The sequence below is a fragment of the Hippichthys cyanospilos genome, chromosome 3 (genome assembly GCF_059441005.1).
Source record: "Hippichthys cyanospilos isolate Australia breed blue-spotted pipefish chromosome 3, RoL_Hcya_1.0, whole genome shotgun sequence".
In the NCBI taxonomy this organism is placed as follows: Eukaryota; Metazoa; Chordata; class Actinopteri; order Syngnathiformes; family Syngnathidae; genus Hippichthys; species Hippichthys cyanospilos.
In genome coordinates this window covers 2621716-2645398 of record NC_142371.1, presented here as the reverse complement: position 1 = coordinate 2645398, position 23683 = coordinate 2621716, and the positions used below count along the sequence as shown (strand labels likewise).

Here is a 23683-nt window from a genome sequence, read left to right as displayed (position 1 = left end):
GCTGGTTCAAGTAGTAATCACAAAAGTAGTATCCAACAATGGTTGAATTTGAATAATGGCAATGCACAAAGAAACTTTTGTAAAATCACCTTTTTTTTCAATAGACAATAACTGAGGAACTCTCTTCAGGCAAATGGAAATGCAATATAAAACTACTAATACAAAAGGAAAAATAAAATTAGGTTGAATTTAGTCATAAAAGGTCCGTGAAGGACAAAAAGAATACAGTATTTTTCTGTCCAACATCGTTCCCACAAGTTTGCTTTTGTGATATTTAATTTGTGGTGGTTTTCTCTGTTGTAATGTGTTTTTGTTTTTCTGTTTGCGATTGTTATTTTTTTCTTTTTATAGTTTCTGATTTTCTGTGTTTAATTTCTTCTGTGTTTTTACTTCTATGTATGCATTTACATTTTTTTGTTTGTTGTTTAGCTATTTGTTTTTGTGTTTTGTTCTTCAGGGCCATCATAGCAAAAGGAAAAAAAGACCATTAAATATGGACAACTTGTGTCTTAATTTTTTTTCCTTCTTTTTTGAAAAATTTGCAAATATGCATCAGTCAGTCAATTGTTTGGAAATACCTTTTAAATAGCTTTTGTTTGAAACACGAATTACAAGTATTATATAATTTTTGTGAAAAAGACAAAAGGGTTCATGACAAGAAAAGGTCATTGTTATTGATTGGTCTTCCTCTGTTTAGACTTGTCAGTTTGTGAGGCGTACCTACTAGAGTTGAGCCACCTTCTTCATAGCATGGAGGTTCTCCATCGGACCTATTCTGCACCCTCGATCCAGGCTCTTCAGGTGCTTTGCTGAGTATATTTGTCAGTTATCATTTTAAAATAACAGTCTAACTTGTCTACGCATTTGAATTGCCAGCGTAACAAAATTCCACAAATTGCTGCAAAAATCTCGGCGTTTGTTCCATTCAACTGCTATTTATAGAACTTTTCAAATCTATTTTAGTTCATGATGACAGCTCTTTTGTTAAAAGGATAATATCCGTCCGCTGTGTTATGATTGCTAGACATCTACATTTGACAGCCCGAAGAAGGAAAAGAGGCTTCAGAGGAAATGGCGCACAAAGAACTACAACAAAGACATCAAAACAACTCTGCAGGTCACTTGATAAAATCTTCACTTTTTAATGTCGTGGTTAAAAAAAGAAAAAAAAAATCAGTTGGCTAATCTGCGCGTCCTTTGTTCCGCTGCAGGTTCCCAGCTGCATGTCTGCTTCTGTTCGCCTCCATTCCTCCAACCCCAACCTCTCCACTGCTGCGCTGGCCAACGACAAAGAGGACCAGGTGTCTCTGGATTCCACCTTTGATGCGGCTAAGCTGCAAGAGGACTTTTGCCGTGTTGCCACTAACCGTGAGTGACCCGCTCGCAGGGGCTCCTTTTTAATTAGGGCTGAAACCAGTCCTCAAGTAATTCAAGTACCTGGAGTAAAAAAAAAATTCCTGAGACATACTTGTTTGCCCGGGGGCTGCTAAATTTGCTGTTAAAGAGAAGTAAAAACAAACAAACAAATAAATAAATCATCAGCAAAGATGTGTGTGTTAGTGCCAAGCGTTATCATTTGAAAGATTGAGTTCCTTCCATTCTAGGTACTATCTGTGTTGTAAGTGTGAAAACACTGCCATCCAATGTTTACAGTTTTCACTGCAGTGCTCAATTGGCTTAAGCACTAGTCAGGGGTGTCAGCTACCCTCCATAAAAAAACGTATTTGACGAGAATAAAATTCTTATTTATTATTGTTATTACCGTTTTAAAAGATGAGAATTCTTGTCCGTGGCACTGAAAGATATGTTTTTTTGTTTTTTTTTTCATATCTGAAAACAGTACTTGATATTCGATTAGAATTTCCTGCGGGGTATCCAAATCCCAGAAATACAATGGATTACATTTTTTTGATAGCATAAAAAGCCTTAGTTTTCAGCGGTAACCCGAGGACTCTACATTATCATACAGACATTTTGTATGATCATTATAGCACGTGTAGAGCAACAAATGTAATGGATTTTGCATGTTATTGTATCTCACATCATAGTGCTTCGAGACACAGCCCTTCCTAGCTGTTAAATCAATTATCAAATGTTTTCCCTAGTTGCTACTAAGTGAAAAGTTTGCGTTCGCTCTAGCAGGAAATATTGTAGTAATTAGAAAAGTGCCCCCTTTGGGTCCTATTATTCTTCTGTCAGAGTAGCACTCATGCTAAGTCTTTGTTGTTGTGAAAAGGCTTCCAAATTGCAATCCCAGCTTGTTTCCTGCTCCCTTCAGTGCACACCACCATGAAGTCTGCCCTCGGTTCGCTCACGTTGGAGCGGGAGAGATTAAAGCAATGTGCGGACCAAGACACCTGTCCCCCAACCTCCCCGCAAGTGGTCGGTTTGAAGAACGCGCTGACGACGGTACGTGGGCTCTGGTACCGCGCGCTCACGGACGCACTTTACACTCGCCTCAAGTCTCCTTGAAGGCACCCGCCCACTTGATGACGACTCAGGGCATCGGTGTTTCCCGCTCAGGCGTTTCCCTCTCTTTCTAAAGTTAACTTTGATCGTCACACTGACACTGTGAGCACTAATAGCCTGCTGTCTGTTAGCCCCTAATGACTCAGTCTACCTACGCGACCACGCAGCGCCCAAATAATGGACCAGTGATCTTTTCCGTTGTACATTGTGGGATTCCTGTCTCCAATGATAACATTTAGAAAATGATTGCAATGCTGTCTGTGTACAACATAATGAATTTCACCGGAACGGGGCTCGGTAGAGCACTTCATGGATAATTAGTTTCTGCTTGTGAATCGGTGTTGTCGTTAAGATTAATTTATTATTCAGTGCAAAATCAGGAGGAGCACCCAATATTACTACCAACATTAGAAATTTATAATGGTAGACCACCAGTTTAGTGAGGATGATGTAACTCCTGCCTGACTCATTCAATTAATGTCATAGTGAATCAAAAAATGTCATTCTTCTTTAATTGAGTCAGTATTTCCCAACATATATTGCAAAAAAGGTCAAGCTTTTATACAAGAAATAAAACGTCACAAAAAGAGGAACGCATGTCACATGTCGACATGTTTGTCATAGACTTCTAGTAAATCAGGAGCCATTCTTGAGCTATTGCACAAATGATATATTAGTCAGAATTCTTTGTCTATCCTAGTGCATAGAATAAATTATTGTAAAAAAAACTTGTGGGTTGACTTACCCTTCTCAAAAACGTTTCCTGTTGTGTCTAATCAAACGGCTTTTCTCTGTCCAAGATTTTTACAGGAAATGAAACAAGCTGTGATCCTAATACAAGTTTTCCCCCTCCATTTTCACTTCCAATCTCAGCGGAGACTGTGACATATCTGGGTCACGTTGACGTCTCATGACTTGACGATTTTACAGGAGTCTTAAATTGAATTTGCGCAGTTCTGGGGTGTTAGCTGGTGATTTTTTTTTTTTGGTTTGACATAAAATGTGTTTTTAATCTTGTTAGTCGCAGAAGCTTTTAATGATATTTTTGATTACAGGAGGTGAAATTCTGAAATGCCATGCATTTACTTTATGCAATAGGAGATGTTATTACACACTCCATTGCATTACTGTTAGTCATTACGCATAGTTAATAAGTCATGTAACATACAGTAAATATTAATTACTTTGATATTTAACACATTCTTTGGACTACCCTAGTTTTCTCTGGTTAAAAAGGTAATAACTTCCCAAAAATGTTTAGTTTCGGACTGTAAGGAAAAATATTTGGCAACTCATTTCAAATCAAATCAGGCCGTGATTTTTAGGGTGTGTATTTAAATCACGTCTATACTGGTTATTATTTTCCAGGCTTTAGCCCAGAACTCAGAGCTGCGAGAGCGCCTCTGCAAGATTCACGCAGACTCTCACATCGTAGAACCCACACTACTCAATCTTACTGCCCCCGCGCAGGTGGGTGTGCGGGAATGCAACGAAGCCCCCCTACCCCCAATCGCCACCAGCATGATGATTATTCTGATGATTACTTCCCTCCTTATTTGCCTCCCACATCCTGAATGAGCTGTCGTGTCTTTCGTTCTCATCAGCATGCAGTCGTGTTGCCTTCCTTTTGCCCCCTCACTAATGACTGCGAGACGCCATAAAAAAAGAAGAGGACCGCATCGCGGGTCTCGGCATTGTGAATCATTTGCATGCCGCCGCGTGTTTGCTGTGATCACACGACAGGCTGGCACATAGAGGCTTTTGGCTCATCTGCTGATCGGATTTACTGTTAGCTGATCGTGCTAATTGTGTCCCAGGAAATTTGTAAAATACACACAGGGCACCCTTTGAGGATATCTCTTTGGAAAGTAGTCTGTAATTGCTTGGATGCAGCTGTTAATTCAATGTTTTTATTTTATTATTTATTAAATATTGTCATTTATTATTATTTTAGAGCATCTGAACCACTTCCAGACCGACATGTTCGATCTAGGCATGGGGCGATATCAGAACCTGATATGGTAACCTTGAGAAAAAATATCACGATATCGTGGTATCACGTTATTGAAAATATAGCTCTAAAAGATATGAATAAATAAAAAATCTGTATCCATTTTTCTATACTATATTTTGTACTTTTATTTAACAAACATTTACCATGCACAGTTATATTACAAAAAATAGATATAAATGCACAATATTTTGAGAAATTAATTATTTTAAACCAATTACCGACGATACCTCGAGTGATCACATAAAATGCTTCATAAAAGTAGCATAAACATGTTAGCCGCGGTAGTTAGCTACAGCAGCTAACTGACAAACAAACAAACCAGGAAGTGGAATGAAATGTATGAGCCACATCGAGAGCAGGCTCCCGCTGCAGGCTGCAAATTGCCCGTTAAGGCAGACGGTGCGGGAAGGGGGAAAAAAATGTTTTTGTCAGATTTGGAAGGTTTTAAATAACCGTGACTTTTAAAATCGTGACGTATTGCCATTACAGTTATTGGCCCATGCCTAGTTCAATGTCATATTTAAAATGGAGCCCCGATGCCATCTACTGGCAACTGTGCATCAGCAAGATTGTTTTCAAGATTGAAACTTAAAAATATATAAATAATATACACATCAATGGTAGTGAATGAGTTAAAATGAGGTTCATCAATATTCTGGTAGTCATTTCCTGCTGATTTCATACATAAAACAAAACAGAGGTTCGCAAAACTTCACTCTTAGCAGATGTACAGCCGGATATTAAAATGAAAAGTGCTGTGATGCGCCTCGTCATCTGCGCGCTTCATTAGTGTTATCAAGCTTGGAATACTTATTACTACGTGCACCCACCACAGTGCCATTATCGTCATAGAATGATTATACCGTGTTGTGACAAAGACTGCCGCCCACCCTCCCCTTTGTTTTTGTACAGTATTTAAACAAGCGGATGTTGTTTCTCCTAGAAACAGGAGGAGTCTGCGTCCGAAGCACGCTCTTTGGTGCATCAAGAGTCCAATGAAAGCAGAGCCGAGTCGCTTTCTGAGTTCTTTGACGCGCAGGAGGTTCTGCTGTCCAACAGTTCCTCTGAAAATGAGGTAAGTTGCAGGGGAAATTCAAAATATCAACGCCTCACACACAATAAGAATATATCACAATTTCTAATAGATTCTAGAACGTAGTCAGTATTTGGTTAGGGCCATCCTTACACACTTTACTTTTGCCGTGTGAAGTGTAATTGCATAATCACGGCACAAGGTGGTGCAGTGGTGCTCTCATTGTCAGTCTGCGGGAGTTAAACATTTTGAATTGCTGGCAACAACGTTGTTTTTTTCTAAATCACATTAATAATTAAGGTGATTTAGAAAGAAATAAGCATAATCTTTTATACCATTTTCTTCAGGTTAAATTTTTCAGATATTGGTACCCCTGCTTTTTACATGTACTGTATTGGTCAAAAATGTTTATCGTTGAAAAAAGAAAAAAAAGTAAGACTTCAAGCCACATTTTAAAACAGCCGAAGTAAGAATAACCCCAAGGTCAGGGTTTTCAAGTAGGTTAGTGTTTAGATGTAGGGATTCAAAATCGAGTTTTACTGTGGTGTTAGGGTTTTACAATAGAGGTTTTGTTTTCATGTTTCTGTACATATTAACACTAAGCAAACAACCCTAAAAAAAATCATCCAATTATTTCAGATTTTTCTCTCTGTTGTAAATTATAATGCTAAACAACTATTTGAACAAAGTATTGTCAAACTGTCAAAATAATCTGTGTGTAGTTTATATTATAATTATTATATTTTTCAATTAATCGGTTGATTAATCGGCTTTCAAAATTTCATGATGTTGAATATCAGAACTGAGCTTTACTGTCGTCCTAATCGCCGAAATCTAATAATAATTCAATAGTGTTTTCTTCGACTGTACACGTATACTGTATTGCTTTATGGCTTACTTCCAGGAATTGTAACATTTTTCACAGTAAACAAACACACAAAAATCACTAAAAATAGGACTCAAGGTAATAATGTTTCATAGGAAAATGAATGTTTTCCATTACTTACGTCCTAAAGCTAGGTATTTAAGTATTGATTACTTTAACATTTGTATTTCTGTCAATTTATGAGAGCAATCGTAGTTGTAGTAGAAGGGTCAATAAAGGCAATTAAAGTTGCATTAAGCCATGTGTATTCAACTGGCATTCAGCCTGGAGCTGCATAAGGCTGCCTGATGAAATCCGTATTACGATTAAATTGTCTAGTTTTCAGTACAATGTTTTCAAACTTATTTTGACAGTTTAATGTCACATGGTGGGACACGTTTGTAATTCACCATTTTTGTGCTGTAGGCTTTTGGAAGCTTTTTTTTCATTTCACTGTCATGAAATAAGGCTGCACTCTGACTGTACCTCGTTCTTTTTTTCCTCTTTATTGTCATGTGGCTGGTCAGACAGCAGCATGAGCGGAGGAGGTGTAAAAATGGAAGTTAATTACTTTCATCTAAAAATACACCTATATTGTAGCTCATAAGAGACATCTTCAAATATAATGTGACAGCATGTTGAAAGAAACCTGGCCTGTCTTTTATCACAGGCGTTCTTCACATTCCTCCCAGCACAATTGCTAAAAGTTTGGATTTTTTTTTTTTTTTAGGTATCAGAAGATGACTCATACATCAGCGACGTAAGTGACAACAATTCCATGGACAACTTTAACAATGAGACAGAAAATGGTCGACAAAATTCAGGTAATCTATTTGAGGAAAATTCTTGAATCAGGCATGTCCAAGGTCCAGCCAGGGGCCTAAATGCGGCCCTCGTGGCTATTTCCTCCGGCCTGCAGCGCCTTGCATAAAATTAATAATGTATGGCCTGTCCGAATTGTGGAAAATACAGTGGAAAATACGCATGTATAAATATATTTTCACTGGATTTGGGAAATATATTTTCATCAGAAGATGGCACTGGAACTGCGGTCTCGCCATAATTTATAACATAATGTCACAAGTGTTAAACACAACAGCTATGCCATGTTTTCGCTTTTGTCAGGTTCCGTAGAGAGCGGCGCCATCCTCTGCCGGCGTAGATCTCGTCTTCCTTCACCTTGCCCCAGCAGCAGCGCCATCAGCTTGTGGAACATCCTCAGGAACAACATTGGCAAAGACCTGTCCAAAGTGGCCATGCCCGTGCATCTCAACGAGCCGCTCAACACCCTGCAGAGGCTGTGCGAGGAGCTGGAGTACAGCGAGCTGCTGGATCAGGCCGCCGGCACGCAGGATCCCTTTGAGCGCATGGTGAGGGAACAGCTCGAATACATTGGACCATAGTGAACTAACTTCATCTAAGGTTAGGGCTTCAAAGTAGGGTTTTAAACTTGGGTTTGGGTTTCCAAGTAGGGTTTTAAACTAAATTAGATTTTCAAAGTAGGGATTTAATCTAGGTTTAGGGTTTCAAAGTTAGGTTTTAAACTCGGGTTTGGGTTTCAACGTAGGATTTCGAAAGGAGGTCATCACACGTTGCCACAAGGTTGCCCGACAGTGCTCTTGTTGCAAAGGACTCTTAAACGTAATTTCCATTGACATGAGCTACATCTGGAAACCTCTGGCGACTCCTGGTGACCTTGAAAAAACCCTGGAGTGCCACCTATGCGAAAATTCGCCGACTCACTTCAGATCCCTGAGCAATGAAAAGATTAATTGTTCCTTATTTCTGCCTAAAATAGTGGTTCTCAATCTTTATCAATGATGTACCCCCATGTGAAATATTTTTTCAGCCAAATACTTCCTAATCAGCGCAACACATTTTTATATGGAAAAAAAAAACAACAACAACGTAGAATGCTGTCCAATTCGTGTTTGATTTAATAAACTTTGGAGTTACATTTGTAATGGTATCTCTGGGAGTATTTTGTATAAGTGTTCTTGAAGATAGATCATTTAACATGCTTTATTTCTTGCTCGTCTGCTGGAAAATTGTGTCACTAATGACAATGCGCATTCGTATAAAACCTAACAACTTGGCATACCACATTTTGCAAAGGCGTCACTATAACACCATTTAGCAAAATGTTGCTTCATGTTCCATTTCATTTGCTCTTAAGTTGAAGAGAAAGATGTACTGCTCCTGTCACGGAACTGTATTCGTTTTAGTAGCACCTGGAGAAGTCCTGTCACTTTTAGCAGATCATCTGGCAATGTGAAGGTGGCTTAACTCTGTTCGTCATGTTAAATATGAAATACCTATCACAACTGGGCATTTCCAAATCTCCCAACTATAAACTATGTCAGCCAGTCATGACTTTTAGCATTTTTTTTGTGTGTCTCTAGGTATTCATCGCTACATTTGTAGTATCGGGTTACGCATCCAGCTACTACAGAACTGGCGGGAAACCTTTCAATCCCATCCTGGGAGAGACTTATGAATGTGACCGCCCAGATAAAGGTTTTCAGTTCATTGCAGAACAGGTATGGTTTATTGAGGACATGCTGTTTGGTTGAAATTACGGCAATTTTGTCAAGCCTGATCTTATTAAATGTGCTTGAGGTCTAAATTTGGGTTGGAGTGGAATCTTGTTTTTTAAAGCTGTTATCTTCACCAGGTCAGCCATCATCCACCAGTCTCTGCTTGCCATGCGGAGTCCCAAAATTTTATCTTCTGGCAAGGTGCGTTTGGGGAGATATATTTTTGTTTGGTTCTAAAGTTTCGATTGTAAAAGATTCGTTGATTTTACAGACGTGAGATGTAAGAACAAGTTTTGGGGGAAGTCAATGGAGATTGTTCCTGTCGGCAGCACACATGTAACTCTGCCCGGGTGAGCTTAACGCATCCAAAAGCAGCACAGCTGTCACACAGCAAATATTTTTCAATCATATTTGTTGTGACTGCTGCAGGTCTGGAGACCACTATGAGTGGAACAAGGTGACGTCGTGCATTCACAATATCCTGAGCGGGCAACGCTGGATCGAGCACTACGGCGAGATCTTCATCAGAAACACCAACAGCGAAGCCTGCCACTGCAAGATCACATTTGTTAAAGTGAGTCAAAACTCAAATAAATAAACATGTAAGTAATGGAATGTAAGTCGATAGTTCAAACAGTGTTTCTGGAATCACAGAGGGTTGATCTGGGGAAAGATGGTAAATACAGTACGGAAAATACAGTAGTCAGTCTTTTATCTACATTTAGCAGCAGCTTCCATCTTCAAAATAAACACAACAAATAATACATGGATGATAATGTAAACCGTACTAAGCTCTTATTCTGAATTTGCCTTTTGTAGCTGTAGTTGTGGAGTGGTTCATTAGAGTTCTGGCGACTCCGTTTTTATTGCAATCGCATTACGTCTCTACCAACACCAAGGTGAAAACTTGAAAAAATCCTATTAAATTGTGGATTAAAGGTGCTAAGAAACTTCTAGCCCAGTTTCATACCCCAGTACATGTCTTCGCCGCAAGCTCGAGCTAGAGTAGCACATGATGCATTCAAAAGCTGCCGGACTTTTTCAACAGATAGAAAAAAGTCCATCAATGGATTTCAACAATAACTACAAATATCTAAGCCCTGTGGGCTTTTAGAAAAGCTGACATATTGTAGATCTAGACGAGTGATGGGCTCAAATCTTTTGATGTTTTTTTATTTCAATAAATGTTCCATTTTAAAAATTAATTTGATATTTTACTTACTGCATTGGAGGACCTCATCTCAAAAAAGCATTGAACAAAATAATGTACTATCAAGTACTCTCAATCTTAACGTATATGGAATTACAGTATGCAAATGAATACGACTACACATCAGCAAATATGATGATGTTCTACCGCCAAGCAATATTGCTAGCACCAGTGCTACTGGTGCAAAAGTTAGTGTAGAGCCCCGATATAAGTTTCGTGCCGCTAAGTATATGAACGTGCTTTTGCATGCTCATTTGCATGATTCTAGCGTTTCACACATCGAATAAATCCCACTTTTGTTTGCATGTCAAGCTCTCTAGAATGCCTGTCCACGCAATTGAAAAAAAAAATTCTAGAGTGTATTTTCACGCTGTAGTAAATACTACAGAGTCTATAAATGTGCCAAAGCTATATCACATCTACCAACATATTTTTTGTTGCCATTTGTGAAATGTTTTTATTGGTACCCTTCCAAACCCAGAGCACTAAAAGCTCAAATGCTTATGATATAAATGCGAATGACTCCGTAGTGTATTCAGGCTTTTATTACTCAATGACCTTTACTCACAGTTGGTGTTTTTCCCCTGCATGCAACTAAGAAGCCGATATGATATTTTTGAGGTTTGATGTATGGAAGCCTTGGCTGAGCTGAGAAGGTTAATTGCTTTAGCTTTTCTCATTTGAAAGGTCCCCTAAAGGTAGGTTAGTCAAGGAAATAGGGTGATTTATTCATTCTCAGCTCCCATTAAATACAACAGGCACGCAATAGAAGCCATGGTAAAAGACCAAAAGAAGACATTAGCACGAGGTCTTGGATGATGGAGCGTTGAAAGTACGTAATTGCCTTCCCCATGACGAATGTTCTTCTTTGTTACAGGCTCGATGGAACTCAAGCGTGAACGAGGTGGAAGGAAGCATCACGGATCAGAAGGGGAACGTGGTCCACCGGCTCTTTGGGAAGTGGCACGAAGCGGTTTACTGCGGCGACCCGCCCTCTGCCACATGCATCTGGAGAGCAAGTATGACCATTTGCTTTTACCCAAAAGGCAATCAGTCAATATTAATGCAGGGAATGCTTGAATATGCAGATGCCATGCCGATAGATCACGAGCAGTACTACGGTTTTACCAAATTTGCCATCGAGCTGAATGAACTGGACGCCTCCCTGAAACCGCTGCTGCCACCCACTGACACCAGACTGCGTGTGGACCAAAGGTGAGGGACAAAAACACACCCCGGGAGCTTTCATTTTCCTTGTTATGTCATGGTTTGATTATATTCAAAAGACGTATCTCGAACTCCTGCTTTTAATAAAAAAGAGATCCGATTCCATTAAAACCTGCTGGAAAGGAGGCAGTTCAAATACAAGCAGGTTGGCTATTGCTAAGAAGTGCATGACTATTTTTTTTTTCTCAAGCAAGGTCATACAAACATGAACATGTTCTGCCTTATCCATCTGCTGTCTACTCTACTATCCATTTTGTAAATGCAAATAACTCAAATTGCTAACAGACAGTAGCATATCTCATCAGGTGAACTCAATTATGTGTTCTTCACAGATGCAAGTCAAAGTTGTCATCAACACATCACAAAAAATAAAAATAAAATCTGCCCCATTCACTTCTGTGCACATCTTTGAATTTTTATTTTAGCTCACATTGTGTGTTTTACAAATGAATAGTGGAAATGTAGGGCATTTTAAAATAGCACAGGAGCTTTATGCTTTGTTGACAGCTCAATCTTGAGGAAACATGAAAATGTGAATGATTAAGAGAGCTGGAACTGAGATTTGAACCCTAAACCTCATAAATCTTAGTCAAACATGTGAACCATGTGGTTCCTGTGCTACCAAAGTGAAAATAATATTTAAAATAAATAATTGCTCACACTTCTGGTGGTATTGTTTCAATGAACAGCACCCAAATGATCCACAGTAAAAAAAAATTAACGTGAGTGACCAGAGCACTTTGTATGTAAGTTAAATGTTAAAAAATACATTTTAATGCGCTTGCATTTACCAGGTGTTCTTGTCCATATTCGCATGCTAAATATGTTGGCGTTGCATTATTTTCAGACTCCTGGAGGAGGGCAAGCTCGAGGCTGCTGAGGAGCAGAAGCAAAGGATTGAACAGCTGCAGAGAGAAAGACGACGAGACCTTGAGGAGAGCAACAGCTCACATCAGCCAAAATTTTTCAGGTACCCGTGATCTCTAGCCAGAATATTTAAACTAGATCAGTGGTTTCCATCCATTTTCCAATTATGTACTCCCTATGAAATATTTTTTTCAGCAAAGTACATAAGCAATATGTTGCTTCATTTTCCAAATAATTTGCTCTTAATTTGAAATGAAACTATTACTGTTCTAGTCACTGAATTGAAAATCATTCAATCTGATTTCCTGGTTGTCTTTCTTCATTCATGCTCAGGAAATCAAAGGATGACACATGGGTGAGCAACAACACATACTGGGAGTTACGAAAGGATCCTGGCTTTGCTCACATAGATTTTCCGACGTTGTGGTGACCTGAACTGGAACACATTCGCAGCCAGAATTTCAATGGAAACATCCACAATCAGCACCAATCTTCTTTTGTATTATTGCCTTAAAAACAAGTGCTTATCTAAGTTGTGTAAACATGTTATGCACCCTGAGAATGTTGATTAAAAAAATAGAGTGAGTACAAGTTGGAGAAGTGTGAAAAGGATGACTCGTCCACCTCATTACAAGCGCCCACTCATTTTGAAGGTACTAATGAACTGGTACTGCGTTGAAAGTATTGAGTGGGACATCATCCTGCCGTTTAGACAATCTCTACCTCAGAGATACAGTAGCCTTGTTATGCCATTGAGTAACATTAACATCCAATATTTATTCTACACATGCCGTATGCCTTATTGGTTGGTGGAATTGTAATTTTTATTTGTCTGTGTTTTTGATGTTTTAAAAGTTGTATAGTTTGTAAGGTGCTCTGAAAGTGAAACATAAAACAGCGCTAATTATTTGTAATGACTGTGTTGAATCTGTGAATGATGCAGACTGGAGGAGCTGTAGCAAAAATGACCATACGCTCATTAATTTTTTTCCACCTCATCCAATGCGCCTTTTGGTTACACCTGCAATGTGGTGCCGTCCGAAGAAGCGGAGTGTTCAAACTGTGCTGCGTCAACTCAAATAAATGCTGCGATGCTTCCCTCTTGTGGACTCCTGAGTGTGCTCACGTCATTGTAAAGATCCGTTTTACTCGTCGTTCTTGGGCTGTTTAAACGTAATCCCTTGCTTGAAGGATGTGTTTTGCATCACACTAGTGCATCAAATGCCGTGAACGCTGTGTATTTGCGATACGATACGATATACTTTATTGTCCCTCTTGGGGAAATTTGTCTTGGACTCAGCAGCTGCAGCAAACATGAGATAACAAATATACAGGACAGCAAGCAATATACGCAGACAACAATTTGCTCCTCAGTATTGCACATGTATTACAAATATTGCACAAGCAGGATCCGCACATAATAAAAACTGTAATGGAGGTGTCGGAATAGCGCCCAAACTTGTGACCTCCTTGAAAGGACTGTATTTGATTGATTCAGAGGATCCTCAATCTTATCAGGTTGTCCGGCCAGAACATAAAGATGATGCACACTCTCATGCCACTCTTTATTTGTATATAATGTTCTATTTATTTATCTGGGTTGGTGTGTGTGAGGGTGTGTAGGTGTTTTCTATGTGTGATTGTTGTAATGTGATTGATTGATTGTTTGTGATTGTATGTGTGTGTGGTCTCTGCAAAGGAGAGCAGAGAACATTCACTAAACAATAACTAACATAACTAAAATTGTACAATATGTTACATCATATTCTCACATTACTCTATATTAGCATAGAATAACATAAACAATACAGGCAAACATACCGTACAATGATGGGAAGAATTAATTAAACCCAATCGTTCCAAATGTGCATTAGGTAGGAAAGGGTTAATGGAGATGAATAGGTGGGCGGTGACGTCACTCCCTTACTAGTAAGAATCACGTCGGCACACACGGCAAACGTTCGACAAATACGCACATTTGGGGATGTAACTTTGACATGAATACTAAAAGTGAAGTATGAAAAGTACGGTATATTTGCCTTTAGCAATTATACCAAACTTAAATGCAATAACAACTTAGACGTTAATGGACAAAGTGAAGCACTGCAAACGTAAACATGTATCCAAACCCACGAACAGACAACATATTCACACTGTACTTACATTCTCATGGACGCACGGAATAATGATGAAAGGAATGTGATAATCCACCGAATAATTGAAAGCAGAAAATGACTGTCCGTTACAACGATACCTGCCGACTGACCGTTGAAAGAGCAAAACAACCTATGATAATGTAAACGGAGTCCTGATTGGTAGTGGAGGAATGAAAAACAACTTGTGATTGGTTGCTAGGCGGTTGCTACGAAGATCACATGACCACAGGAGAAACATGTCCAGGCGTGAATAGTAATAACAGAACAATACAAACACGAAATCGTTAAGTATAATCAGAAACTTCTTAACAAAAACAAATGCTAAAACATATAAAACCATATTAAACATGCTAAAAGCAAGTAAAATGATCGCACTATATGCTAAAAGCACGTAAAAAGACGTGGCAAAAGCCTCCCGAATAAATCGAAATGATTGCACACACTTAAGAAAAACTATTTCACTCATCAAACGTGCAAGGGGCGGACTTACTGTACATAGTTTCCAGGGGTGACCATGACCACCCTACGTCCTGGGAAATCTTGATATCAGGGAATTTTGGGTAATTTTTACATGCATGCAATATTCTTAAGACCCCTTGAGATCTGCAACATAGTTATTAACTGCATGTTTGAGTTTACAGTATATAATAAATGCAATGATATTTCATCAAACCCAATAGAGGTAGTAGTTCTCGAAAACATTTCACACGTTGATGGGAATATTTTTGTAGTGGTTTTCATGTCACTCGTTCCCAGCGTCCAGTTTTGTTTCGCTTTGCCATTAAAGTTTAGCCAAGTGCACAGTGCAAACAATTTTATGACATCATATAAGTACTGTACAACTATTTTATGACAAAAGAGTAAATTTTTTTATTTAACAATTGTATCTAATGTGTGAGCCCTTGAGCCAGGGTATGAGAAAAAAAATAAAATATGTTCCCTGGGTTTAGTAATCTTGTACCCTCAGTTTAATACTATTGCCTGAATTTACTAATCTGTTCCCTCGCTTTACTCATCTGACTACAGCATAGGTGTTGAACTCTAGTCCTGCATGTTTTCCGGTTTTCTCTCTCCCAACATGACTGACTCAAATGATTATCTTGTTAGCCAGCTCTGCAGGAGCTTGAAAATGATCGTGATCATTTGAATCAGGAGTGATTGAGAGAGAAGGTTTGAAAATATGCAGGGTACTGCCCCTCGAGGACTGGAGTTTGACACCTATGGAAGGGGTCATGGGCAATGGGAAGCCCCCGAGTATCACATGAGTAGTTTACAAATGATAGAACATTGTGATTTTCTAGGAATTTTACTAACAATTATTCATATAAGACTACATTACATATTACACTTGATTTACATATTCACTACAGCTGTTTCTTAATTATTATGAGAACTCAATAACATGACCAGGGTCTTCACATAAACTGGTAGTAGTTCTCGATTTCAAAAAGTTTGGTGATCCCTGACCTATGGACTTCACTACAGGTTGCTATCAATCCTTCGCCCACAAGTAGCCTGCTGTAGCATTTCAAACCCAATTTTCATTTGTATATTATTTCCATTATTTTTTATTGATATTATTCATTGTTGTATCAGACATTTTGTCAACAGTACGGTATTTTTTAATTGACATAATCTTGTAACAATTCACAACAACAATCCCTTCTCAATACAACACTAAAACAACAAAACATAAAACAACAAAAATTTGTACAATCATATAATTGACAGTTCAGTTAAATTAGTAGAAATGCCCAGAATCATTTTCTCTTTCCTATTATCTACAAACTTAAGAGATTCAAAATTAAGATCAATATCAGTTTTTAAAACATGGAGTGCAATTAAAACCGTACATATTTTTGATAATTACAAAATAATTACGTAAAAACTCTCGCTGTCTGCTTCCGGAATGGGCGTGGCCTAAGTGTGTCTATTGTGACAAAAATCTTCACGTTGAGCTCTCTTTCTTGGTGAGTCTTTGCGTCCGTAGCGGCTTTTTTTTTTTTTTTGCAAAAAGTATCGTGACTGCTTCGTCGACTTAGTTTTGACCTGTTGGAAACGTTAACTTAATATGCCAATCCTTACGTTTCGTACGACTTTTGGTTTATAAAAATCTTCGTTGTTGGTAATGCTAGCTGATCGTCTTTGTCCTTATCCACAGACGATTCATTGTAAGAAATCATTCCACTTAGTGTATATTTTAACTTTTTTTTTGGCATCTAAGGAAGGACCGATCGAGCCGTCCCGATGTTTGCCACAGCTACCAGGAATTTTGTGGAGGAGGTGGACCCCGGAGGTTTGCTGATCCCGGTGAGAAGCCTCAACGATTCCATCGCACTGCTCACCGTGGTGGTGAGCCAGAAACGCTTCTGGTTCTGGCAGAAGCCCAAACATCTGCCCACTGACTTTACCCTCAATGACATCCTCGCAGGAGACACGCCCATTACGCCAGGTAAACAAACAAGCAACATGTCAAATCATGACAAATTTATCACAACAAAGAACAAGCACTGACCTAGCTCACAACTCCATAAAATTGGGTCACTTATTACCAATTTTTATTATGGTTTGGCAGCGTGTCTTTGGTTTCCAAAATGAAACTGATCGATGCTGTCAATGTAACTGACGTGAGTCTCCGCCTGCAGTTTTGACAGAGACAGACTTCATCAAATATAATGGGACGTATGGTGACAACATACAAGGGACAACGGATGCCACATTCATCCATTCCAACTTGAACGTGGAGGGAAAAGACTCTTCCAAACTCCAGTTGTCATTTGGCAGTTTGAAGAAAGACGAAGTAGATGTGCGCAACCTGCTGCGCGACTCAAAAAACAGGTAAGCTTCCCTGATTGTGTCCTCCTCAACATTGTTTCATTCAGAATCCACTGCATAAACATCAGTTAAAAAGTAAACATACAAACTGTGTATGTTAAAGGTCTCTAAACACCGTGAATGTTCTTCATCGGATCACAAACTTACACTACAAATCTCACGCGCATCTGCATTAATCATGAAAAAAAATTTAAAATTTGAATTTTGGCTTCAACACAGGATTGGATTTGAACTCCGGTCCCTGAACTGTGAGGCAGACGTGCTTAGCATTACGCCATCAAGCCGCCCTATAAAATCAGCAGAAATACTGAAATAAAAAAATTGTTTAAAATGGTTGAAAAATGTTATACAAACACTAATATATCAGAACTGTAGGGAGGACAGTAATCAAGTCAAATTTATTTGTATTGCTCTGAATCCTCACAGTCTCAATGGGGATGTAAGACATTTGCGTATACTGTAGAACATACTAGCTATGGAGGACCCTTAAATGCATTTTCAGGTAGACATTTTGGAAGAACCGTCGCTGAATAATTGTCACGATTTTATGGCACTGCATTTGACGATCAAATGTCCCACCAGGGTGCTGGACATGTCCCACTCTCTGATTCAGCAGACCAAGAAGAAGCGTCAGGTGTTCGGTGTCGTCAAGGAGCGCATCGTGACCAGCCAGCCATGTAGTGTCATCGAGGAGGTGCAGCAGACTGGACAGTGTACAGGGACGCTCAGCCTCTGCGGGCCCAAGAATCCAAAGGTCACATTGGAATGACTCACAAACACCTTTACTATTCCATTATATCTAATCTTTCCTCATGTTTTACTGCATGCGCAGGTTAGATGGTTAGAATTGCTTGTACTTCAATTTGGGCTACAACCAAAATATCCACCCATTTTTCGTTTTGTATCGGCATAATCAGATATGTTATTTGTTGTGACTAGGGGTGGAAAATTAACACCTAAATTACGATCAAGTAGTTATACTCATTGGTAAAGTGTTTTTTTTTTTTTTTTTTATGTAACTTTATGCTTTCTGTATACTGATTACAGTCATTTTAATGCATCAGGTTCTTGTGCTTGAGTTTTTGGGGGATGGAAAATCCTACATTTTAGAATTGAATCCAAAGAATATTCTTTGTTACATTTTGGCAATAATATCAACAAAATTTTACAGGTATTCACATCACTTTTTTCTTGAAAGCTGATGTATAGCTGGATTTCTTAGAAGAATTCATAAAGTTTTCCATTTTGCTTGCACAAAATTTAATTCCTCTTTGTTCTGTAGGGAATCTCACAATCACAACAGCGGGAAACAAGTATTTACACTGTAGACACAATCGACAATCACAGGGCGCTGCCCATTACTGTAATTGTTGTCAAGCCAATTTTTCATGTTGCAATTTTTCTCGAATATCATCTTTGTTTACATGGAAAAATACGGTAGTTCTTTTATCTATGATTTGCTGGCGAAGGTTACATTTTGTGCAATGCCTCTCGGGAATTTTTGTCACACAGTTAAGAATATTATGTAAAAGTTTGCATCAGCTGTTCCCACAACATTTTTCATCACTACTGTTGATCTACTTGAATCAATTTATCGGCTTTGAAAACGCCGTTGTACGCATGTGTGCGCGCAGGTGTCATTGAAAGACAACGGGAGCCTTAGCAAAGACAGCAACGTTACCATGGAGATTCCGACTAACACCACCCTGGCCTATGCCCTCGTTGACCTTGAGGTGAAGCAGGACGGTCGCTTTGGTGAGAAGATATCATTTATATGGAAAATAGGGCTTATGTTTGATTTAATTCCATAAAATTCTATTTGGGCAGTTCAATTGCAAACAGTGAAAAACCCTTGCATTGTGCTCAGAAGTTTATGAAGGCAATTGTAAATAGATTCAGAAGATCCAGAGGAAAATATTTCATGATTTTTCACTAAACTGATTATTGCTTAAAGCTAGCTAAAAATGCTTTATAAATAGTTGAGTGGAGAAAACTCAAAATGACTTAAATGGTTTATGATATTATAGTGTGTCAAGCCGCACATGTACCAAACGTACTGTATTTGCACAGAGCTGTGTCTGATGTCAAACAAGGGGGGATTCGAGGTGGATAGCCCCACACCGAGAAGTCTGGCGGGTGTGACTGGAGCTCCTCTGCAGAGTAATCCTGACGTCAGCCATCTTAGACAAGGTCCATTTTTGCCAGACTTTCACATTCTACCTCTGCATTCACATGCCACGCAGAAGTCTTGTTTCGTGCGTCCATTTACTGTTACTAGTCTGTTTCAAAGCGCTCACAATTTATGAGTCATTTCCCCCCAAATATTTGGAATTGCTTTTTTTTTTTTTAACTGATGTACTTTGAATCTTGGTAGCCATGATTCATGTGTTAAAAGGACCTCACAAGAGGTCAAAGGACCTCACAAGATCCTATCAAACTTGTGTTAAGATAACTCGACTGGGATCCTATACAAAAACGTCTCCCATACTTAATGTTTAACTTAAACATATCAATAAACACAGGCCACAAATTAATATGTATTACAATAAGAAATGCATTTTTTACTTAAATGTTTTGGATGTATTCGATGAGTCTAACATGAAAATAAATGCAAGTGAATCAATTATTATGAAAGACAGTAAATGATGCGACTTTCTTACTCAACAGTTTCACTTGTAGTTTTTTTAAGTATTCACTATGACAACTTCACAATATTCTACCAAACAAGGGTGGAGTAAAGCCAGTGAGTCATCAGAATACAACACTAATGCAAAAAATCTCTGCCTTTGTCTTTGCCTTATTCATGTTGCAATATCCAAAAATGTGGAGTGCATACAAATGCCATAAACCATTGTAGTCCCCTACCGGGAAAAAAAACAACAACAAAAAACATTTTCTTAATTCAAAAAACAAAATAGCCCTCTATAATTGTGTGCTCCCCAAAAATATAAACAGTAGTTATATAAATAAATAGAATGTAAAGATTTGAACTTTTTTTTTGGACATTGTGCTGCTCCTTCTTGTGTGTATGCCTTAACCACATATTATACAGACATTAGTATCTGGGTGAAAGTTAGCAGTAAGCCGCGGTAATATGTATAAGTTGGTCTGTCACAATCTTTTTTTTTTTTTTTTAAATCAATTGTCCTATTGATTATTTCATGGAATAATCATATCCAGTAAGGATGAAGTGAGTGGATATAATTACTCATTCTTTGTTATTGTGAGAAATACTCAATTTTTCGTCTGGAATATTTTTTCCTACTAATTGCTATGGACATTTAAAAGATGAATGTGCCAAAACTTTAAACTAGGGATTTCAATTTTTTGAGCTACCACCAAGGATTTCAACTTGGCAAGATTCAAATTGCTATAATTCTATCAATTTTATGGCATTTGCAGAATTGGAGAAGCTGCATTCTCATTTCCAGCAGCTGGCAGCTCTACCAGCCTCCAGTAGGTCTTCTCTACTCAAGAACATCACAGCACTCATGCAAGACAGAGCAGCTCTCACCGCTCTTCAGAGTGTGGTAAGATGCATCAGAAGCGTTGATTGCTTGATTTTTATGATCACTTGGGACCTCCCTCGTTTCCATGTCAGCTGGACCAGATGCTCATGGAAAAAGGCGCTAACATGGCCGAGGTTTCGGAGGCGCACAAACAAAGCATCCAGCCTGTTCTGGAAGTGCTGAAAGAGGCAGAATGCGTGTCAGCTGCACGGACGGAACACGCCATGTCGATTCTCAGTGCACTTCACCTCCTTACTAGTGCTTTGGATGGTGAGCATCACTTCCCCTTGTTTAATCTTAACCCTCTTGTTTAATCTTAACCCTTGTGCACACAATTTGGTAACTTTTTGGTAAGATTTTTATATTTATATTCCTTCAACCACTCAAATTGTTCAGTGGCATCAGTTCGATCCATACATATAATAATTTCAGGTAAATGTATTAACACCCACAAAAAAATTGAAAAGTGGTATGGTCTGTCTTTGTAGCCTGTGAAGTGATGATGATACTTTAAGATATAGCCATTAACTGGTCTCTACCGCCACCTACTGTTTTGAGGTGGAACACAAGTCAACAATGAATTTTCTGTTTGCTGACATAATTTGACCGTCTCTCAACGAAATGTTGCAAAAATCGGAGGAAAATCACTGTCATAAATCCTATTAATACTCATCTCAAAAATTGTAGTCATAATTGTTTTAAATGGTCCAAAATTTGGACAATGATTATGTTTGCACACAAAATCTCGCACGTCCAGCTGCAATCACATAGAAATGTCAGAATCTTTGCAATTTGAAATTTTACATGTTTTAATCATCTACTGGAAATTTCAGCTCCCAATTTTTTTCACATTGATTCTTAAAAAAAAAAAAAAATCAAAGGAATTTCCATAATTTGCAATATAATGCCACACAGGTTAATGTTATTATGTAATTAAATATTACTGTTAATGTGTATTTTCTCTCAACTGTTTTAACAATTGTTAATTTTTGACACCTCCAGAGTATTTTGTGTCCTTTCTCATATCTTAACTTCATGTTTTCTTCTTTACTTTCCTTCCAGAACTGACTTGTGATAGTCTCGCTGCACTGAATATCTGCAGCAATCCGGACGCCTTAAAAATCATGGAGCTTCTGGTTTGTATAGAGAATTACATCCACACTCAAATGTGCATAACCTTTTTTTCATTTCATTTTCCCTCCTATCTGTTGTAGGTACAATGCTTGTCTGGTAGCGGGCAGTCACCGGCGAGCGGCGCCGCCAACATTGCCGCTCTGCCAGAGGATGTCTTGTCTGCCATGGAACATCTGTTCGCTTCTTCTGGTGTGAGTCTGCACAGAGATGGTGACGCAGCGAGGAGCCAAATAAAGCAGCTGCAGCAAGCAGGAAATCGACCTCTCATCATGTCAATCGCTCTCAGAGGCCTTCACTCACTGGCCCGCTGTGTTTAACTTAACCCCCACTAACAATACTTTTTAATAAGAGCTTTTACTATGAAGAGCAATCAAAAAAATGTGTCGCCGCTGAAAAGCACCCAATTAGCTCATTAAAGGACTTTTAAATTGTAATAATGTGCAATTTGCTTTTAATGTGAAAAGTATGGGGAGAGAAAAAGTTCACTCAAATACAGCCATAATTTTCTTGTGTTTTTTAGAATTACAAATATTTGTGCGATTTTCGTGTTTATTTGTTCTGTGTGTTCTGTTTTTGATTTTCGGCTGTACACCAGTGGATCAGTGGTCAGGCTCCTTTCTGTTTGAGGCAAACTGTTATCAAGATATTTGTTTTCACACAGTCACATACACACACGTCTCAGATGTGTTGACAGGCCATGCCTGCTTGGAGGCACTTGCTATAGCCATAGAATAAGAAAGATCCCTCTTCCATTTTTCACTTTATTAGTTGTCTTTTTTTCTGGGTGAAAAACAACTTTTTTTTTTGTGTCGCCATTTTGTTTATGGTAAAAAAAAGCCTACCTAGAAAGCTTTTTTTTATAATATAGAAAAAAAAGGGTAAAACCATCCTACCGTTAGTTTTTGGTAAACGCGTACACATTGTCAAAAAAACAGTTTTCCACTACATGGTCCTATTTAAAAAAAAAAAAAAAAAAAAAAAATCCATTGTATGGTTATTTAACAAAAAACCCCACACCTTATTTTACGTTTTTCATGTATAATAGGGCCTTTCTTTGTATTTGTTTTTACCCATAGTTTTTTTTAAATGACTTAAATTATCGTTTTTTCCCATAAGAAAAATAAAACTTGACTTTTTCAATGCTTTGAACTGTGCAAGGTGTTTTTAGTAGATTCCTTTATATAATGCTTTATTTTTTAATGCTCTGCTGTACTGTACGTTATTACTGTGGTATTTTTTTAACCATCTTCCTGTGGCACATTTTTAACACCTTAATGTTTGTTTTTTCACTTCTGGCAGAAAAAAAATCCTCATATTTTAAGGTTGTTGTTTTTTTTAAAAGCTTTGCTATACCTGGTCGGGATTTATTGTTTTTATTTTATTGTTTTTAAAAAAAAAAAAAACTTGTTGCATCCGCAGAACACCCTCTCCATACAACCACCAAGTACAGAAAACATTGCCCAATAAAAAAGCTTCACTAAGTCATGTTTAAAGAGAAATATTGAAAGAAAATAAAGCTTAATACAAAAACAAAAAAACACCATACTATGAATGTGTTCCATGGTCTTTTTTTTCTAACTGAACATTTTCTTTTTTTTGGAGGGCTGTCACGTATTCATAGATGGTCATTTTTTTTAAACCCTGAAACAATATCAGATATTAATGTGGTTAAAACTAAGCTTCATGTTGGCACATTCAATACCTGCTATTATTCAATGTAGATCATGGAAACTGTTTTTTCTAAAGCTCAACACGCTATCCTTTTTGCTTTAGAAAAATAGTATACAACTGATACACTAAAAAAAGGAAGCTTTTTGTCTTTTTTAA

General features: G+C 38.2%; 2 protein-coding genes and 2 long non-coding RNA genes across 10 annotated transcripts in view; 2 read left to right on the top strand and 2 right to left on the bottom strand.

Annotated features, from left to right (window-relative positions):
- The window catches only part of LOC148425432 (oxysterol-binding protein-related protein 3-like), a 35778-nt gene extending 22462 nt beyond the window's left edge, over positions 1 to 13316 (top strand). Inside the window, exons 8-23 of one of the 3 annotated variants that reach the window (XM_088410391.1) lie at positions 698 to 801; positions 1025 to 1117; positions 1212 to 1368; positions 2279 to 2409; positions 3838 to 3939; positions 5433 to 5558; positions 7112 to 7205; positions 7507 to 7751; positions 8784 to 8921; positions 9056 to 9119; positions 9190 to 9268; positions 9348 to 9492; positions 11006 to 11147; positions 11217 to 11343; positions 12203 to 12325; positions 12556 to 13316. In XM_088410391.1, coding sequence (XP_088266517.1) covers positions 698 to 801; positions 1025 to 1117; positions 1212 to 1368; positions 2279 to 2409; positions 3838 to 3939; positions 5433 to 5558; positions 7112 to 7205; positions 7507 to 7751; positions 8784 to 8921; positions 9056 to 9119; positions 9190 to 9268; positions 9348 to 9492; positions 11006 to 11147; positions 11217 to 11343; positions 12203 to 12325; positions 12556 to 12652 — 1967 coding nt within the window. In that variant the 3' untranslated portion in view covers positions 12653 to 13316. Of the gene's footprint in view, positions 1 to 697; positions 802 to 1024; positions 1118 to 1211; positions 1369 to 2278; positions 2410 to 3837; positions 3940 to 5426; positions 5559 to 7111; positions 7206 to 7506; positions 7752 to 8783; positions 8922 to 9055; positions 9120 to 9189; positions 9269 to 9347; positions 9493 to 11005; positions 11148 to 11216; positions 11344 to 12202; positions 12326 to 12555 lie in introns of all 3 variants that reach the window. The other 2 variants (XM_088410390.1, XM_088410392.1) reach the window with 2 other exon arrangements.
- Positions 1135 to 3435, bottom strand: LOC148425433 (uncharacterized). The gene is made up of 3 exons (XR_015865059.1): positions 3215 to 3435; positions 1368 to 1437; positions 1135 to 1272 (listed from the first exon to the last, which is right to left on the bottom strand). It is a non-coding gene; the product is annotated as an uncharacterized LOC148425433 (long non-coding RNA).
- Positions 6874 to 14684, bottom strand: LOC148425431 (uncharacterized). 4 transcript variants are annotated; one of them, XR_015865057.1, is made up of 4 exons: positions 14386 to 14684; positions 12147 to 12231; positions 11257 to 11432; positions 10659 to 11136 (listed from the first exon to the last, which is right to left on the bottom strand). It is a non-coding gene; the product is annotated as an uncharacterized LOC148425431 (long non-coding RNA). The 4 variants fall into 4 exon arrangements; XR_015865056.1 differs by lacking the exons at positions 10659 to 11136; positions 11257 to 11432 and adding an exon at positions 6874 to 9470; XR_015865058.1 differs by lacking the exon at positions 11257 to 11432.
- A 1606-nt stretch (positions 14685 to 16290) lies between these two features.
- Positions 16291 to 23404, top strand: LOC148425430 (gasdermin-E-like). Of its 2 annotated transcripts, none has more exons than XM_088410640.1 (10): positions 16291 to 16348; positions 16603 to 16830; positions 17024 to 17216; positions 17796 to 17967; positions 18848 to 18968; positions 19284 to 19403; positions 20616 to 20743; positions 20815 to 20992; positions 21785 to 21858; positions 21937 to 23404. In XM_088410640.1, the coding sequence occupies exons 2-10, from the start codon at positions 16626 to 16628 to the stop codon at positions 22171 to 22173; spliced, it is 1428 nt and encodes a 475-aa protein (XP_088266766.1). In that variant the 5' UTR covers positions 16291 to 16348; positions 16603 to 16625; the 3' UTR covers positions 22174 to 23404. The 2 variants fall into 2 exon arrangements, with proteins under 2 accessions (XP_088266766.1, XP_088266767.1); XM_088410641.1 differs by lacking the exon at positions 16291 to 16348 and adding an exon at positions 16383 to 16549.
- The last annotated feature ends 279 nt before the right edge of the window (positions 23405 to 23683 follow it).